The sequence below is a fragment of the Rutidosis leptorrhynchoides genome, chromosome 4 (assembly GCF_046630445.1).
Source record: "Rutidosis leptorrhynchoides isolate AG116_Rl617_1_P2 chromosome 4, CSIRO_AGI_Rlap_v1, whole genome shotgun sequence".
NCBI lineage: Eukaryota > Viridiplantae > Streptophyta > Magnoliopsida > Asterales > Asteraceae > Rutidosis > Rutidosis leptorrhynchoides.
The window spans coordinates 570707609-570728120 of record NC_092336.1 but is presented as its reverse complement, the minus strand read 5'-3'; the positions used below and the strand labels follow the sequence as shown (position 1 = coordinate 570728120).

Genomic DNA, 20512 nt, shown 5'->3' with positions numbered 1-20512 from the left:
TGAGTCACGATTTGTGAATTTCTTGCTTTTAGTTCTAGGGTTTGTATCTTTGATTGCGAATGTTAAAATTAGAATTTTGAGTGTATTAATCAATCACTCATATTTTGTCATCTTTGAAAAAGATAAGAAAAAGAAGAATTGGATATTCAGAAATTAAAAAGTTAATCACTCCTTACCTCATGTGGTGTAAGGATTATTGAATCGAGGCACACACCCAATTTGTATTCTTTTTTATATTTTTATACTTCTAATTTTTGATTCATGTATTTGTATGTTGGTAAATGAATCAAGCAACTTGGGAATCTTCAAATTTTTAGGTGAAGAAAAATTCCAGAAACAGATATCACTGATGTAGGAATATTTTGGGTGAAAATTTTATTTTTGCCAAAAGAAAATACTGAGGAAAAATATCAAATGAAGAAGGTGACCTACTCAAAAAGTAGTGGATAATTAGAAAATAGAAACTACAGTTGTGAAGCTCTCGTAAGAAGACTAGAGAAGCAGATAACATCTATGTAGTTCATGAACAATAATAATATCTACTTACGAGAAGTAGAGAAAGAGGGTAAACAAATTAAAAGCAATTACAATAGTAAGGGTATTTTAGGAACTTACCTATTATTGTGGTGGATGAATAAAAATTGAGAGTGGATTTATCACCTCCGTGCCGAAACTACCACGGCATCGGAATGAAATAGGGACAGACAAACCGCCCAACAAAACGACGACGTAAAACGGTTAACAAGACGAGTATAGTGAAGCAGAAGTTTTGTTAGTTAAGATCCAGAAGTGCCTTTCGTTTCATTAAGTTTGACAACCAACAAACACCCGATCCACTACCCAAAAAAAACTCAATTAATTTCTTCAGATTTCCCAAATCACATAACAAATGGAAACCAACAACACCGACATAAAATTATCATCAACCAACGAGATACAGCCAGTAGAAGAAAAATCAGCGCCGCCGGTGGATCAGTCTCCCAAACAAGTAAACGGCGGCGGCGGCGGATGGGGGTGGGGTGGTTTCTCTGCGTTTTCAGTTCTTCAAAAAGCCGCTGAAGAGATCTCTCGCAATGTAACGCCTTCTTTGCATTGCATTTTGTTACTCTAATTTACTATTAAATTATTAATTATTAATTATTATTATCTGTTAACCTCAATTAGAGGTTAAATAAACTTAGGTTAATTAAACTTAGGGCTTTACTTCAACGTTCACTTGTTCGATCTTGCGTTTCATATGTATCACGTATATGGCTATATGTAACTGAGAGGTTTATGATTATATATTTGTATAATTGTATGTATCTATGCTGCAATGGCAATGCGCCACGTCACTCTCTCTTCCATCACTTACACAGCATTAATTCCCTCATAATTCGAAATTAAACTCGCTCCTTTCAATGTTCCGAATTTAACTTGTGAAGCAAATTTGCTATTGACCTACTCCAATCCAATGATGAACGGAGCATCAAGGTTTTTCACCACTTGATCATATTCAGAGGCTCCTGTTTTTGATACCGAACTGCTCTTTTAGATTGTCGAATCGTTCATACCTTAAGACGATGCCATTTGATCAATCCTAGTATTGGAAATGATATGTTTGAGGCTAAATTTGGGAAAATGGGATTGATCAATTGTTTTATCTCTGGCAAGCAATCTTGCAAACCTAATTGGAGCCTGAGAGTTCGCGAGCGTGTAAAACAATTGATCGATTAATCTACTCAATTTAGTAATTAATATCTAAGGTGATGAATTCCGGTGAAGATGATCAGAATTCAATCGGAGTTGATGAACTTGAATCTGAAATGCGATTCTTGCAGAGTAAGTTTACTGTGCGTGTGTTGATGCTCAAATGAATGACACCTAAGAGGTCTATTTTTAAACGGGAAAAGTTTGTTACATGAATAGTTGACGTGGAACACGTACAACTTGAGTGTGTAACAAACTTTCCTGGATATTCGGGTTTACGTGGCACAGACACTCCACTCTTGTGCCACTGCATAGATATTTTGGGACACGTGTACATGCTACCGAATAACGCAAAGAATGTTCAAACTAAAGGGCTTACGTGTAAGTACATCCTAAATATGTTCCAAGTATTCCTATCTGTCACAACTTATCCGGATCCTTCTATCCGGTTATCTTTATCTTGTCTTTTTGGTCATGGTGGCGGAACATCTTGCCTATTTATGAACATCATCTTCTTATTTATAATTCATCCTTCCCGTCTTCCATTCATCTGAATATGTTAATTCCTTTTATTAATTTTGGTTCCGTCCTTCGGTAACAAGTATCTTATCCGTCCCGGCAACAATATATTGTGAATGGATAATCCATATCCGAATTATGGATTATTTGATACGGTTCGTGGGGCGTATCATTATATGAAGTCAAAGTAACAAGAGTATTGTGATATGTAACCTGTTTAGGAAGTTTTATTTACTAATGAAATCTTCCATTTGATTTCAATCGTATTTGGTTAGTTACAATATACAACTTGCTCTATGCCTTTGTGGTTTCCGCAGCTCTAACATGATTCATTAAATTACATAATGTAATGGAAAGATGTTTGCAATATGTTTAAGGTTTAGTGATTTTTTTTTTTTTTTTTTTTTTTTTTGTGTTTACAGGCTTCTGAGGTTGCTAAGTCGGCTGCAAATAGTATCTCTGAATTGCAAAAGGAGTTTGAAGATTCAGAATCTTATAAGGAGGATCACCCGGAAGCTTCTGATGATGATCAAGAAAGTGAAGATGGAGATGATAAGAAGCGTAAGGCTGCTCTTGAAAGACTTGAGAAAGCTAGCGACGACACCTTCCTTGGCCAGGTAAATGCATAAAACAGGAATGGTGGTTAATTTTTTTATTGGATTTTTCTATAAACATTAGTTTATTTTTTATTTTTATTTTTTTGTTATAGGGAATAAAGGCCATTGACACATCCGTGGAGAACTTTGCTACTGGTGCTTGGCAAGCATTAGGGAATGCTTGGAATGAGGGTTCTAGTTTTGTTCACAAGTAAGCCAATTTAGTGGCTTTTTTTAAATTTTCTTAGCTTACATTGCGCTTATATGGTAAAATCTATCCCAATGATAATAGTTTCAGAAAAGAGTAAAATACTTTTATGTGCTCTTGTGGTGGTAATTTTTACCCTTTTACTTATGAGTATACCTGGCAAGCGGGTCAAGTTGGGTCGGTTTGGGTAACGGGTCAAAACGTTTTTAGGTTGAAATGGGTATTGGGTCAAACGGGTAAAAATTTTAAACGGGTCAGGTTGGGTCGGTTTGGGTAACATGTCCAAATGGGTAATGAGTCAAGTGGGTCAAATAGATCCAAACAGGTCACATACTTTTACATTTGATTTTTTACATTTATTATATTGTTTTAGTTATTATTATTTATTATAACTATAACTATATATAAGAAAATAATAATATACATAATAATTGATATAGCCATTAATGCTTTCATAAATGATTGACGGATCTCACATCTTGGCCGTGGGACCGGTCGGTGTGGGGCTAGCAGAGGGTCGGTTTTACCATTTTTTTTTTAAATGATTGACGGATGAAACTTGTTATGCTCGACCTGTTTGACCCATTCACAAGACCCATCAGACCTGTCTCTATTTAATGAACTTTAGGATTTGATACCCATTTGACCCGTTCTTTTATATTTTGTATAAGACCCAATAGGTTGAAGAAAAACTCATTGGAACTTTTTCAAGTTTTGTTTTACATTATCGGGCCTAATTTTTTTCAAGACCAATTGACCCGAAATCTTGATTCATTTGACCCAAATTTGAGAGTATGGGTCTTAATTGCCAGGTATACTTATGAGTGAGTTAATCTGGGACGTGTTCGATTTGAAACTACCAAGTATAGATTTGAAACTACCAAGCACGAATTCGAATTTATTTTACTAAAAAGAGTTAGATTAGTATTATCTTGCAATTATAAAGAAGACACTACTTCTATGTATATATTCAATAGTATGGGCAAATTAGTGTTTGCATGTCACTTCTAACGTGTTTTAGTTTAATATTACTTCATCATCAGGTTAGAAGAATCCATACAGCAAGGTGGGGTACCTGCACCAGGTTCTGTTGCACCATCTCTTCTAGAGGTTAACACCTATCCTTTCATGTTTCTATTTCTCATAAAACTTTCTTTTATAATTTATTTTTTATATTTGATATATATTATGGATCGGTAAAACAGACCGGGAGAGCTTTTACTGCTAAGGGCATTCAAGTACTCTATTATGTTGGAAAAGAAAAGAAACCGTGGATCTTTTGATAACGGAATCAGACAGCACTATCAAACCATTATGCTAGAGGAAGTCACTGTTGGAGGAAGTCACTTTTGAGAGATGTTTTTATATCTATGGAGGTCCAGAACAGCTAGAGGTACTGTTTATTGTCAAATTCCAGTCATAAAAGCCCTTAAATTGAATCGTGTTCAATGATATTGATTTGCAGGAGCTTGAAGCACTATCAAACCATTATGCTCTGTTATTCAACCGGCGAAAAGCAAAGCTGTCAACAGAAGAAAAATCTGCATCTGATATAAAACTTAAAGAGGTCCAACAAATGTTGAGTTTAGACACTGTAATTGAATCTGAAAAAGGAAAGAATATCGAGAATATATCTGATAACGCTCTTGATGAAATCAAGAGTTTTCACAGTTCAAGTGTCAGTAAGGCTACAGAAATGTCTGCGGGGTAATTTTTTTCGTACTCTCGTTACTCGGTTTATCACAAGTTATCGTCCTTTAACAGCTTAACTGATATTTTGCAGGTTTACAAATACCTTATCTGGACTGGTGGAAAACTTGATTCTCTTTACTCTGAGGGTGTTCATGTATGAAGATATGCTTTGTTATAAATATTCTATAGTATCAAAAAGTTGTGTGAAATCAATGTATCTCGTGATGATTTATCGTGCTTTTGCAGAGACTTTCAGAAATGTGCTGCATTGCGGTTTCTCAACTTCTGATTATTGGGAAATCGGTTATACAATATGCTAACAAAGGCCAAAATGCTGTTGATGATGATGAAGATATCGTTAAACTTGACTGGCCCGAGGATTCTATTGAAAAAGCTAAAACTATCAAAATGAAAACCCAATTAATGACCGAATATCTTGAGGCAGTTGCAGTTAGTTTTGTCACAGGTGTGTATAATCATTTAAGCTATGCATATTACACACTGAAAGTACAATTTTTTTCCCCTTAATTTGCAATATTGATGTTATAAATCTCAATTTCGTAAACAGGCATATCAGATGTAGCAGAAACGTATGCAGCAGCCATAAAATCTGCTGCTACTGCTGATTCAAATGAAGTTGTACCAGAGAAATCAGTTGAAGGTAAAGTGAAGTTGTATTCTGAAGATCTAAATGTTAATCAGACCACAGCTGTTGGTAAAATTCAGGACGACCTTCATTTCTTGGCATATGTTGTTCTTTCAAATTCGATGCCTGCTGCTTAGGTAATCCCAAATTATAGATTAATACAGTTCTCATGTTGTATATAGTTATAGTTATTTCGTTTAGTTTGGATTGCAAAGTTTACTTTATTATGATCTATACATGAATCTGTACTCCTACTAGTTACCTTGAATAGACGATCTTTTTTAAATCGTACTTTTCATGACTTGTAAGTTGTGTACAATTTCTAGTTGAACGATTTACGAATCGTCTACTATTCTTGTTGATGATTCATAATTTTGACCTTTTGATGAAAGGTTTATTTTCCTGGGCTCCAAGGCTTCAGTTGCATTGATAGGTCCAATGTGTCCAATGTGACAAATTCATATATTTGTTACTTTATGAAATTATTCATATATCTAACTTCTATCTAACAATGCTCTTAACATAAAAATGTTCCAATATTTTATACAACAAATCGCAATCGCCCTCGCTGTAATATTCATTTTTTCACCATTTAGCAGAAATGTAATAAAAAGATGACGTATAAAAATAGGTCCAATGTGACAGTGATGGAATCATAATTCAGAAACAACCAAAACTCACCGCATTATATACACAACCCCATCCAAATTCATTCACATGACAAAGTATATTTACACATCAACACCACCACCATTAATACACCACTTCTTGAATTCAATCCATCAATCATCAAACCATGGGTGAACTTGATCCAACTTTCATTCAAGAACTCGAACACAGGCCTAAACTCGCAATAATCGAAGCCCAAGGGATTCCACAAATCGATATTTCTCCTTTAATCAACTTGTATTCAATCGATTATACTTCAGAGTCGATACAAGATTTAGTTGCGGAGATACGAGAAGCATGTAAAAACTGGGGGTTCTTTCAAGTGTATAACCATGGGGTCCCACTTGAGAGCCGTGAGAAGATAATGTTGGCTGCCAAGCGGTTTTACGATCAGCCTGTAGAAGCGAAGAGGAAAGTAAGAAGAGATGAAGCGAATCCGCAAGGTTATTATGATACTGAACATACAAAAAATGTTAGGGACTGGAAAGAAGTATTTGATATCACGGTGCAGAATCCGACAAAGATGTTTGCTTCTCATGAAGTTGATGATGATCGAATCACCGAGTATATTAATCGATGGCCTCAACATCCTCCGGAATTAAGGTAATCTTACGTTCTAAAAGTAGTACATTTTGCTTTCGCCTTTTATGTATACTAGTTGTGGAGCCCTCGCTTCGCGCCGGGGGCTCCGTTTTGAATGCGAGTTAAAAAAAGTGTTGATCTATTTTGTATAAAAAAAAAAAAATTTCGACATCTAACATCGAAGGGTTGTTCCTTTGTGAAAGTTGCTTATTTTAGCGTTCGGGTTTTTTTTTTTTTTTTTTAAAGTTAGTTGATCTATTTTGTAAAAAAGAATATTTTTCGACATCTTTTGGTAGCATTGAAGGGTTGTTCCTTTTATGAAAGTTACTTTTTTATCGTTTGAGACAAAAAAAAAGTAGCACAGTAGTAGCGTGGTGAGTGTTATTATTCAATATTTTTAGTGTTAGTGATGGGATAAATAATATTTTAGAATATAGGTATAAAATGGGGGAGTTCGATTTGTATTTTAATGAAAGTTAGGGGGTTGAGTGTGTGAAAAATGAAATATTAAATAGTACTATAAAATGGGGGGTTCGATTTGTATTTATGAAAGTTAGGGGTTGTGTGTGTGAAAAATGAAATATTAAATAGTACTATAAAATGGGGGGATTCGATTTGTATTTTAATGAAAGTTAGGGGTAGGGTGCGTGAGAAATGAAATATTAAATAGTACTATTCATAACTAATAAGACAACATGTTATTAGTTTTATTATAGCCGAATGGTATTCTTATAAAAGGTCTCAACTTCAAGCCTATATATTGGGCTGGCCAGGGAAAAGGGTCGGAAATGATATACATATCTTTTCGGTTCACAAAATTATTTTACAGCAAATAGTTAAGGCGAAATATTTGTAAGAGTATACGAAACAAATATGATTTGCAAGAAGAATGTTACTAGAAAAACTACATAAAGTTGGACAAATTATAAAGCAGATAAGGTTTTCTCTGTTCAGGCTATCTGGAGAGAAGGTCAGGCGGTTATCTGGAGAGAAGGTGAATATTTTTTACTCAGATGTATGCGCATAACGAGGTTACCCCGTGACCGTTTTCAACCTTTTCTCCCGCCAACCCAAGTTAAATTTGAACATAAGATTTCGTATGAGTAAATCATGGCCTGATTATATTTATACTTATTATTACATATTTTGAACATTTGGTAAAAATGTAGGGAGACATGTGAAGCATATGTTAAGGATGTGCAACAACTATCATACAAGTTGATGGAACTTATCTCATTGAGTTTGAACCTTCCTGCAAATCGGTTTGAGCCCTTCTTCTCTAAGGACCAAACCAGTTTCATCCGGCTTAACCATTACCCACCTTGCCCTGTTCCCGACTTAGCCCTTGGTGTTGGCCGGCACAAGGATGCTATCGCTTTGACTATTCTAGCTCAAGACGATGTAGGGGGTCTTGAAGTTAAACGAAAAACTGATGGAGAGTGGATCTTTGTTAAGCCTACACCAAATACCTTCATTATCAATGTCGGGGACATAATTCAGGTACCGTTAAAATCATATCGACTTCTATATTAAGGTCTCAATTTCATTTGGGCTTTTATTGTTTGCACTTTGTTTATGTTGTTTTATAGGTATGGAGCAATGATAGATACGAGAGCGTTGAGCATAGGGTGATGGTGAATTCTTCTAAAGAAAGGTTTTCGATCCCATTTTTCTTGAGCCCTTCGTACTACACTGTGGTTGAACCGCTAGCAGAGTTGATAGATGAACAAAACCTTGCCAAATACAAAGGCTACAATTGGGGCAAGTTCTTTGCCACTCGAAAGCGCAGTAATTTTCAGAAGCTTCATGTCGAAAACATACAAATTCATCATTTTAAAATATCAAGTGAGCAAAAAACTGTTGCTGTTTTATCCCAAAACGAAAATCTTGTATAAGTAGAAAATAGATGGATGTCATGTTTTCATGTAAAGGAAGATGTTATGGGGCAAGAAATTTGCTACTATCATATACTGATGATAGCTAAAAACCAAAATTTTTACTCCCATGAATAAAAGAGTGTTTGCTTGTAAGATATATAACTTGTTTAGTTAATTGTTTGTGATGTTCAAAAAGGTACAATTTGGTTTGCTTTTAAATTTCTACAAGTTATTAGATCACCGTTGAAACACTTGATCATTTGGGTCTATATAGGTTCACAAGATTACCATGTATTGAAGTATTTATATTTCTACTATTTAACTGAACCTTAGCCCAGTACAAGATAACACAAAATGACATGTAATAAGTTTTAGTATAAGATTGGGAAGTAGTAATAGGTTGTTTTGCTGAATTTTTATTATTCGAAGCAATTGAAGACGCTTCTGCCAAGGTTTTTGGTGATAAAAATGGTTCTGCTGAATGCTGTGAGAAAGAAGATCAAGATGTTGTAGATGACGTTAATTCAATAAAACCTATTGATTTGTTGAATGCTTCTACGCCTACTGCTTCTGTTTTAGTTTCCGATTGTGCAGTTGCTATCCGGCCGGGTGTTACTCCTGGGCCGGTTCCTTCTTTTGGGTTTGCAGCTGCTGAGGATGGGCCCATTATCCAGTTTGGGTCATTGACAGGGCCACAATCGGGTCTAGATCGGGTTTATCTCGGGCTGTTTTTGAAGACAATGATTCGACAATTAACAAAGTTTCTAATGATGTGTTAGAGCCGAATGATGATAACATCACATTTGCGGTTAGATTGGATCGGTTGAAGAAGGAGAAAAAGAATAGGAAAGAAGAATTGGTAAAACGTATGACAGAATCGAACGTTGATAAGCCTACACTGGTTTTGATTGGTCGGAGTGGAAGAAGTTATTGCGGCTGCGAGGTCCCTTCGTGTGAAGGTTTTTGTAAAGCATGGTATGTCTTGAATAAAGATGTCTCAAGAAGTTTAATTGGTGAAGCTAATCTGAGGTCAAGAAAGCAGGCAAACGAGGCTTCCACTTCGGGTGTTTATAAGCTCAAAGACAACATTGATGACTTGGATTATGGAGATGCAATTCAAAGCTTGTTTATGGGTCCTCGAGATGGAAGAGATGGCGGTTCATCAGCACTCGGGAGAGGAACTATGTCTGCGAATTCGAAGGCTTTCGCGGCTTTCGATGAGATGATGACACGTTTAGCCGATGAGGGCATACCGGGAGATGGATCCGCTAATGTGTTAGAGACGGTTAATGGCAAATTGAAAAGGGCGGGACCTAGAGGTTGATGGTTGAGGTTCGTCTTGTGTAATTCGTTTCATTTGGTTCTTACTTTATTCATGTAGTTTTCGGTTTTGTTTGGTTAGTTTGTTTGTAAGGTTTTCGGGATGTTAGGGGAGCCTCGGTTATAGATAGCGTTCGAGATGGTTCATTTCTAGGTGCGAGTTTCTCCGTTTGGCCGTTTCTCCCGTATTTTTGTATTTCTTGTTGTGGGCGTTTTTCTTTGGAAAGCGACCTCGGTTATATATAAGTTTTCGTTTTTCGCCAAAGAAAAAAAAGAAAAAGTAATAGGTTGTTTTAATATCTAAAGAAATAATACGATTACAAAACTTTTATAAAATTTATGATACAAATTGATGTGTCCCAATCCCAATAGAAAGAGCGAGAAAAGTTCATTTGTAAATTATTTTCTCTAATTTATTATGTATACATTTTTTAAAAACAAAAGTATTAAATATTTGTATTAGTTTAGTTTAAAATGTGATGCGTCTCATTTTCTAAGGCGTAGATGAGTCGAGCAATTCGTAATCAACTTGGGATCGTTTTTTTGAAAACTCCATTCGAGCGGGTTTAAACAAGCCAGAGTCCGAATTTGAACATATTTTGAAGATCGTTTAGTTAACATACACAAAAGTAGAACGTGCTCGCAAGCCTAAGTGACTCTTTAATTTTATACATTAATTATTATTTTACAACAATATAATATATGTACTGAGTAATATAATTTCATACGAGTTGTCGTGCTATGAACATACTTCGTGAATTATTGTAAATATTCATGTAATGAGTGTGTGAGTTTTCCTTTTAAAGAATATACGAATTACTCCGTACTATAACTATATCGAGCCGAACTTAAGTTTGAATAATATTAGATGAGTAGAACTCGAGTTTGTATACTATCAGACGAGCTGATTTCGAGTTTAATATATTAGGCTAGAAACAAGTCGAACTCAACATCTTTAACTCTAAACGAGCCATCTCAAGCATGACTCAGCTCGTTTACGTTTATGGCCTACATTTTTCCAAGTTTTATATGCATAAAAAATAAATGTAACAATAAATGTTTATGGTAAAAACGATGCATCAACCAACAATCTCAATCATTCCATGTATTATGAGCAAAAAAGCATCCAGATTCATAACTCCAACCAAATGATTATATTATATTAATTATATAATGTATCTACAAATGAATCTTGACATTATATATGCATTTTGAACCACCACCACCACCACCACCTTTTAACTATTTTCATAATTTAATCAATCATTATTAGCCATGGGAGAAGTTGATCCAACTTTCATCCAAGAACTCGAACACAGGCCAAAACCATCAGTAATCGAAGCTCATGGAATTCCACAAATTGATCTCGCACCTTTCATAAACTCGAAACCAACCGACACCAATGATCATACGGCCGCGATACAAAATCTTGTTGCCGAGGTCCATGACGCGTGCAAAAACTGGGGCTTTTTTCAAGTGATCAACCACGGGGTTCCAATCGATACCCGGGAACGGATACTATTGGCATCCAAGAGGTTTTTCGATCAAACGGTCGAAGAGAAGAGGAAGGTGAAGAGAGATGAATCGAATCCATTTGGTTATTATGATACCGAACATACAAAAAATGTGAGAGACTGGAAAGAAGTTTTTGATTTTACGGTCGAAAATCCAACCGTTATGCCTAGTTCTCATGAGCCGGAGGATAAACGGACCACTGAGTTTACGAGTCAGTGGCCTCAACATCCTCCGGAATTAAGGTACTTTTTCAGTAGGCTGATAATTCGTACACAATCCGCTTTCATCCATACATCATCAAATATGTATTATCATGTTGTATTGTACAATATCATAAAACATATTTGGTGGTTTACAGATAATAACTGGTAGTGTACGGATATAACTGGTAGTGTACGGATCACTCCATTTTCAGTACTATTTATTATATACCACAGAGTTCTTATTAATTTTTTAGATAACCTTCTGTTCAGTTTTAGTAAACATGAGATATTTCAACTATTAAAGGTTAATCATAGAATTCATAATTGTCAACATACGAAAAAATCTAAAATGATTAACAAGTTATTGTATATCTACTCTTCACATTAATAATACAGGGAGGCATGTGAAGAATATGTTAAAGATCTGCAAAAACTGTCAAACAAACTGTTGGAACTGATATCTTTGAGTTTGAACCTCCCTGCGAACCGATTACAGCCCTTTTTCAAGGACCAAACAACCTTTGTTCGGCTAAATCACTACCCGCCATGTAACGCACCTGACTTAGCCCTTGGTGTTGGTCGACACAAGGATGCAGGTGCGTTGACTATCTTGACTCAAGACGACGTAGGAGGTTTGGAAGTTAAACGGAAAACAGATGGAGAGTGGATCTTTGTCAAGCCTACACCAAATGCTTTCATTATCAATGTTGGGGACATAATTCAGGTACAATATAGTTAATTATATTAATATTAATTGTTAGATTGTTTTAAACTTTAATAGTTATAGTTACTGTAAATAAATATATGAATATAAATAAATAGTTTGAACTGTAGTATCTTTCTTAGAACAGTAACTCACACATCCAACCTGAATTAATTCACGAATATGCTCACAACTGGACTTGAACTCCAACCATTTTGGTTGAACAGCTCTTCGAATACTGCTAGGCTATAAGCACTTTTAGTTTGAACTGAAGTATTTGATAATTAATAATGTTTTATAGGTATGGAGCAATGATACATATGAGAGTGTAGAACACAGGGTGAGGGTGAACTCCACAAGAGAACGGTTTTCGATCCCATTTTTCGTGAACCCTGCCCACTACACTATCGTTGAACCGCTAGGAGAGTTAATAGATGAGCAAAACCCTGCCAAATATGAAGGTTACAATTGGGGGAAGTTCTTTGTCACTCGAAAACATAGTAATTTCAAGAAACTTGATGTTGAGAACATACAGATTTATCACTTTAAGAAACCAGATGAGCCAAAAATTGATGATGTCGTTTCTCGTTTTGAGAATATTGTTATGTAAGTAAGAAGTGGTTATCTTATCTTTTCATGTAACATAAAGTTATGGACCTTGATATTTAGCATTTGTAGTTGTAATGGTACCGATGTTCCATGAGTCAATATTTTGGCCCTCTTGAATAAAAAGAATGATTGTTAGTATAAATGATTGACCCGTATTCGATAAAAGGTATTTTGGTTTCATAACCATTAAACAGTTTAAACACGAATATATTTGGGTGGCCTACAAAATCATTTCCAAATATGGATGGACTAGAAACACATAACGATAAACTTGGGTGGCTTCCTAATATATAATCCCAAAATTAAATGCTTACTTAAGGTTATATATGTTGAAATCCGTCTTATATTACATGCATGAAAGTATAAAACCAAAAAATTTCTATATATATGTAAAGTAACTTATGATCATCATTCATTTACATCCACATAACAAAAGCAAAATTGGAAGAAATTAATAAATATTACATGACTCAAATGGTAGCTAGGGAAGAAGACCAATGTAGAGGTTGGAAGGGGTAGAAGAGTAAATCTGTTGTGATTCAATTGTTTGATGAAGAACTAAATCAACTGCCTCAATGAACACCATCAAGAACTCATATGCCAACTTCAATATTTGCATACACATTTCCAGTTTCTGAATCATCATCATTATCATCACCTTCTATGTATCATCATCATCATCATCATCATCATCATCATCACTTTCTATGTATCTATATCATCATCATCATTTCACTTGAATTCCCTCTTGTATCTTTGGATATCTATGTTGTTCTGTTTTATGAGTATGTGTACACATAATACTGTAAGTGTGCATATATATAGTGTCTGGCAATGGCTTTCCTAAAATTAATATGTGGCTTTTGAAACTCATGAATGGACATAATAAACAAATGCATAGACATGCATTAAATACTACTATTAATATAGATAAACATGGGATACATTTGTTGGAAATAAACAAGGAATATTGCATTATTCTCTTATACCACTTGTTAAAATATTGCACCAATATTACAACAGGGCTAGCTGCTTCTATTAGGAGTAATAAATTGTTACTACGTACATGATATTATTGAAACCAATTATCTGCTAACATTTGTAACCAATCAATTTTGAATTGTTAATAATATTGATCAAAGAGATTATGAACCGATTTGTCAGATAAAAATTATATGATAATACACTTAAAAGATTAAATTTTGATTTTGTTTTCAATTTTAGATTTAACTTATACGCTTGTGTTTAACATTTTGGCATGTAATGTGTGTACTACTGTACCAACAATATTAAATTATTTAAATAATATATGTTGCATAATAATCCAAACGGAGGTGATATTTTCTACACTTTTTTTACTTCTTCCACTATATTTAATAGTTTCCCTCAAATACCCCTATAAACTAATTGCTTAATATTGACAGATTTACTTACATATTCAACTAGATCTGAGTACACCTCTCATTACACCTTCTTATCTCATATACATATCTCTCTCCTTTTGTCTTTTGCCTCACATTCATCTTATTTATCGCATTCATAATTTTTTTTTTTCCTACTTTTTTTAAAGGCAATCAAACATATTATATTATTACTATATTAAGATTGAGATGAAATGAAGAGCATGTACTACGTCCTTCAATGCCATCCTAACAGTTAAAACTCAAAATTAGAAAACTTGCGTTTTTCAAACAAGATCTGAACATGAGTCTAAATAGATGGATAAAACACCACCCCAAAAAATCAAGTGCTAATACAGGGGGAAAAAAAAAAAAAAACTGGAAAACTTTCAAACAAGATGTGAACAAGTATAAATAAATAGAAAAGGATGGTGGATCATGTACGAATTAAAGAAAAAGAAAAATACTCCGTAATGTAAAAGAACTACTTCCATCAAATATTATGGAATGATACATACATAGATATGATAATAAAAATGATATATATGCGTGTATCAATTCAGGATGAGAGAGAGTTAATAGACTCCAAGTGAAAGAAAAAGTACTCGGCACAACTTACGCTGATAAATAAATTAAATTATTTAAGTGGACACTAGTTATAAATAAAGGTATTTTGAGAAGTTTCATTAAATTATGGTGGAAAGAATAAAATGGAAGGTTGAAATATCATTTCTCATTAATTAACATAGTAAACATATAGGTGTGACTACGAATCATAAAAGGAAAAAATGGAATCGTGGTTTGGTACCAATTATTGCGTTAATATACACTATATTAACAGTGTATTATATGATACTATCTTAAGTAATATATTTACCTAAGGTGAATTCGAATAATAATAATAATAACAATTATTATTATAATAAATATATTAAATAATAATAATAATAATAATAATAATAATACACCTGAAAGTAAATGAAACGACATGAAAGCGAAATTAATTTATTTACTATTCATATAAATAGTAAATAAAACGAAATTTATTAATTTACTATTCACATAAAAGCGACATGATAGAAACTATTAATTATAAGTTACATAAAATACCCCTGAAGTATATTTAATAAATACGACTTTTTAAAATATTAAAATTCGTTAATTCGATTGAATTAAACAAATTCAGTAATTTACGGTGGCACAGAATGATCAGCAGACTAGTACGTACACTCTACATCGAACGTATATAGTAATTTTATAAATAAATGGACCTTTTTACAACTAGTTTTATAAAGCTTAAGACCAAAATAAATATATGTATTCAATTATAAAAAGTGAAATTCTTTTTATTTATACTTTTACCCGTCAATTATTAACAACAGAGTACGAAATACCGGTTCGTGAAAACTGTCGGTAGAAATGACAAAACATGGGCGGGTTTTAAATCCCACGTTGGATTCTCTTTAATTATTATATTATTATATTTACTCTATAAATCGATCGAATTCTGACCTAATTGAATTCATTCAATCTCTCTCAATTACTCCATATGTAATTATATTTATATTTATATTATTATTATTATTATTTTTATTATATTATTAGTATTACCGATATTATTATTAATATTATTAGTATTATTATACATAAAATATTACGACGAGGTCATGAGCGAGTTATTTTCAAAATTGGTTTTCGGGCGGGATAGAGCTAAGAAAATTATGGGTTATAGCTAAGGAGGTTATGGGTATTGCTTGGGGTTTTTGATCGCGAATCAAAGGCTAATCTTTCATTTGTCATCTCCGTTGTGTCTGCATACTTTTCATACAATATTGAACCACAATATTGATATGTGAGTTTATAGATTCCCTTTTTAAATACTTTAAATACTTTTGGGCTGAGAATACATGCACTTTATTTTATATGCAATGGACACAAGTACATACTTAATTCTACACTGAGTTTGAACCGAAAATCCCTTAGCTTTGGTAACTAGTAGCTGCCGGTTATAAGAACTGGCGGGCGCGAATAGTTGTATATGGATCCATAGGGCTTGACATCCCCGTCCATTCCAGGTTTAGAGACCCTAGCCTGAACTATAAAGCGGACGTATGCTATTTGAGTTTTGTACATGTTGGTTTGCGTGTATTGTACATGTTAGTTGCATGTATGTTAAAACAGGGGTACTTATTATATATACGTTAAGTTTAGTTACCAGGGTGCTCAATTTCGTAGAATATTTTGATAAACATTTCTGGATGAAACAACTGAAATCTTGTGATCCACCTTTATATACAGATTATGCGCATCATTTAAAACTATGAACTCACCAACCTTTGTGTTGACACTTTTAAGCATGTTTATTTTCAGGTTCCTAGAAGTCTTCCGCTGTTTGCTTATACGTTATACAAGCTATGTGCATGGAGTCATACATGCTTTATTCGAGAAAACTTTGCATTCACAAAATCACTATGTAACTTATTTTGACTGTATTGTCAACAGATGTAGTATTGTAAACTATTGTTTACGGTGATTATCTATACGTAGAAATCATCATATGTCGAAAACCTTGGATTTATATATTCATTTATGGTGTGCCTTTTCAAAAGAATGCAATGTTTACAAAACGTATCATATAGAGGTCAAAACCTCACTATGAAATCAATGAATAACGTACCGCATCAATAGCGATTTTGACGGGTCGTTACAGTTGGTATCCGAGCTAGTGGTCATAGGGAACCAGAATTTGCATTATTGTGTTTAACTGGTAATTGTTAGGATGCATTAGTGAGTCTGGACTATGACCGTATTTGTTTTTACCGATTTTTGCTTATCAATTCTTGTTGGAAATTACATACTTATCATTCTTAAGTCTAGACAAGTTTTCCTGCATTTATTTCATAGATAGTGTACAGACGAATTCATATCTTAGCATATCTGTTACTGTAAACTTTGCCTGACATCTTCCGAAGATTCCTCCGTAATTTATGAGATTTTGGTATTATATATACATATGTAAATTGTGTATTGAAGAATACCAATCTAAGTCCTATAATCTATTTCATATCGAAAAACCTTTATCTGAACGTACAACATGGAACTCGCAACTAGTTCAAATTCCTCAGATTCCGACAGCTATTCCGATATGGATTTCTACATGAGCTCCGAAAGCAGCGTAACCGGAATGGATCAACCAATTAGCCATCATCTATTCTGGATGAATTGGGGATGGGTTCGTAATCTACTTAATCATTGGAGACAGGAAGAAGGTGATCCTTTCCATCCACCATATTTCCCTCTGGGCGAAGAACCTGAAGCACTAACCGGCGAACCAATCTGTAACACCATTTTCACCCTCATTTCCAGAATAGCTCGCAATGATTACGTAACATCTACTATTCTAAATCTTATTCATCCGCTCGTTCAAACCGCCAATCATCCCGGTGTAATAGAAGAAGTCAACGAGCTTCGTGCTCGAGGATTGGCTTTGGAGAATATGGTGCAAAATTTACAAGCACCAACAGCACCACCAGCATCAGCACCAACTGTAAAGACCCGTCCTAATCTATCCGGACGTAGTCCATCTCGATTATAAAAGATTCACAACAGTTGATTACATCGCGAGGTACTGGACCTCTATATGATACATTTTACAAACATTGCATTCGTTTTTGAAAAGACAATCTTTCATTACATCGAAAGTTGACAACATGCATACCACTTCGTAGTATATATTACTATAATGGACTTAATAATAATCTTGATGAACTCAATGACTCGAATGCAACGTCTTTTGAAATATGTCATGAATTACTCCAAGTAATATCTCTAAGATGAGCAAATGCACAGCGGAAGATTTCTTTCGTACCTGAGAATAAACATGCTTTAAAGTGTCAACCAAAAGGTTGGTGAGTTCATTAGTTTAACATAAATAATCATTTCATAATTTTTAATTGACCACAAGATTTCATATTTCCATTTCTCATAAACATACGTCCCATGCATAGAGACAAAAATCATTCATATGGATTGAACACCTGGTAACCGACATTCACAAGATGCATATAAGAATATCCCCATCATTCCGGGATCCTCCATCGGACATGATATAAATTTTGAAGTACTAAAGCATCCGGTACTTTGGATGGGGCTTGTTGGGCCCGATAGATCTATCTTTAGAGTTCGCGTCAATTAGGGTGTCTGTTCCCTAATTCTTAGATTACCAGACTTAATAAAAAGGGGCATATTCGATTTCGATAATTCAACCATAGAATGTAGTTTCGATTACTTGTGTCTATATCGTAAAACATTTATAAAAATTGCACATGTATTCTCAGCCCAAAAATATAAAGGGTAAGAAGGCAAATGAAACTCACCTAATGTATTTTGTAGTAAAAATACATATAATGACGTTAAACAACTGAACAAATGCAGGGTTGGCCTCGGATTCACGAACCTATAACATTTGTATATTTATTAATATACATAATTGTAATCGAACAAAATTAATAATTCGTAATCGAACAAGTTTATATATATTATTATTATTATTATTATTATAAATAATATACTTGTTATCTCATATGTTATATAGTTATAGATAAATTTATTATATTTAGTTTATATAATTATATGGCTAATATAACAATTTATTTTAGGGTTTATACATGATAAAAATATATATTTATTTATATAATGTTAATATGTAATTATATGAGATGTTAATATCGTTATAGTATATGTACTAAATATATTTTGTATCAAAATATTTATTTGTTAAAAATAATAGTATTTATATTAATGAGTTACTAATAATAATACCTTTATTAATAATGAAATACCAATAATAATAATGATATCGTTAATAATGATAATACTAATCCTAAACATGTTAATAATAATAACACACATATTAGTATGATATTAATTTTAGTAACAATAATATAAATCATCATCATTATAATTATAATCATATTAATAATTTATATTTACTTCTTGTATTAGCAATACTAATAATAATAGTAATCATTTTAATACTTATGCAAATGATAATAATAATCTTTATAACACTAATAATAACAATAATAACAACACTAACAACAACAACAACAACAACAACAACAACAATAATAATAATAATAATAATAATAATAATAATAATAATAATAATAATAATAATAATACAATTGATAATATTAATTTTAATACTACTTAACAATAATACTAGTAATGATAATAATATTAGTAATCTTTACATTAATAATAATAATGGTTATAAGTATACAGCAGTATTTACCTGGTTATCTACTTCCTGTATTTATATTTATTTTATTAGCCATATTTACGTATGTAAAATAAATATACAGCAGTATTTTATGTAACTGTATTTTTTTATAGCGATTTTTATCCATATATATTTATATAAAGAAATTTAATAATATTAATTATACATATCTTAATTTTGAATATTATTAATAGAACTAATAATGATAATATATAATCTTAATGCTAATAATAATATTGATAACAATCCTATTAAATATTAATTATCATAACACTGATAATAATTATATTAATTATAATAATATTAGGTATCAATAATAATAATAATATTAATAATAACAATATTGATAAAGATAATAATAATAATCATACGTATTCATTGATAATAGCTTAAATTGTAATCTTGCTACTATTTACTATATGAATAATGATAACAACAATACTAATAATAATAGTAGTTATATAACAAATCAATTGTGTAAGATTTTCATTTTTATTTATTATATATAATAATAATAATAATAATAATAATAATAATAATAATAATACACATGTATTAGAATTTGTAACGACCCGTCAAAATCGCTATTGACGCGGCACGTTAATCATTGATTCCACAGTGAGGTTTTGACCTCTATATGATACGTTTTGATAAAATATTGCATTCATTAAAATAAGTGACTTTCTAAACATAGAAAGTTATAAACATGTGGGCAAGTGCTTAGGTATAAGCAAAACCCCGAAATACATAAGTCTTTAATTTACAGGTTGACATCACAGTCCAATTATTTATTACACAACGCAGTTTTATTTTGAATGCAATAAACTTTGTACAAAGCATGAGAGACTCCATGCAGGCAACAAGCACATCACAGCGGAAGCATTCTAAGGACCTGAGAATAAAACATGCTAAAAAGTCAACACGAATGTTGGTGAGTTATAGGTTTAATTGCTCGAGTCATAAACATGTATAAAGATAGACCACAAGATTTCATCAAAAG

General features: G+C 32.9%; 4 protein-coding genes across 5 annotated transcripts; all 4 read left to right on the top strand.

Annotated features, from left to right (window-relative positions):
- The first annotated feature begins 63 nt into the window (after positions 1–63).
- On the top strand, positions 64–4310 carry LOC139845406 (uncharacterized). The gene is made up of 5 exons (XM_071835671.1): positions 64–1075; positions 2631–2825; positions 2918–3015; positions 4056–4122; positions 4218–4310. The coding sequence occupies exons 1-5, from the start codon at positions 890–892 to the stop codon at positions 4293–4295; spliced, it is 624 nt and encodes a 207-aa protein (XP_071691772.1). The 5' UTR covers positions 64–889; the 3' UTR covers positions 4296–4310.
- Positions 4311–4382: 72 nt separating this feature from the next.
- On the top strand, positions 4383–5487 carry LOC139842779 (uncharacterized). The gene is made up of 5 exons (XM_071832885.1): positions 4383–4388; positions 4478–4690; positions 4796–4858; positions 4951–5170; positions 5273–5487. The coding sequence occupies exons 1-5, from the start codon at positions 4383–4385 to the stop codon at positions 5485–5487; spliced, it is 717 nt and encodes a 238-aa protein (XP_071688986.1).
- On the top strand, positions 4817–8619 carry LOC139845405 (protein LATERAL BRANCHING OXIDOREDUCTASE 1-like). 2 transcript variants are annotated; one of them, XM_071835670.1, is made up of 5 exons: positions 4817–4858; positions 4961–5170; positions 5273–6622; positions 7771–8101; positions 8191–8619. In XM_071835670.1, exons 3-5 carry the CDS (start codon positions 6147–6149, stop codon positions 8494–8496), a joined length of 1113 nt encoding a protein of 370 aa, XP_071691771.1. In that variant the 5' UTR covers positions 4817–4858; positions 4961–5170; positions 5273–6146; the 3' UTR covers positions 8497–8619. The 2 variants fall into 2 exon arrangements, with proteins under 2 accessions (XP_071691771.1, XP_071691770.1); XM_071835669.1 differs by having other exon boundaries at positions 4951–5170.
- A 2406-nt stretch (positions 8620–11025) lies between these two features.
- On the top strand, positions 11026–12950 carry LOC139845404 (protein LATERAL BRANCHING OXIDOREDUCTASE 1-like). The gene is made up of 3 exons (XM_071835668.1): positions 11026–11555; positions 11913–12240; positions 12521–12950. Exons 1-3 carry the CDS (start codon positions 11074–11076, stop codon positions 12827–12829), a joined length of 1119 nt encoding a protein of 372 aa, XP_071691769.1. The 5' UTR covers positions 11026–11073; the 3' UTR covers positions 12830–12950.
- The last annotated feature ends 7562 nt before the right edge of the window (positions 12951–20512 follow it).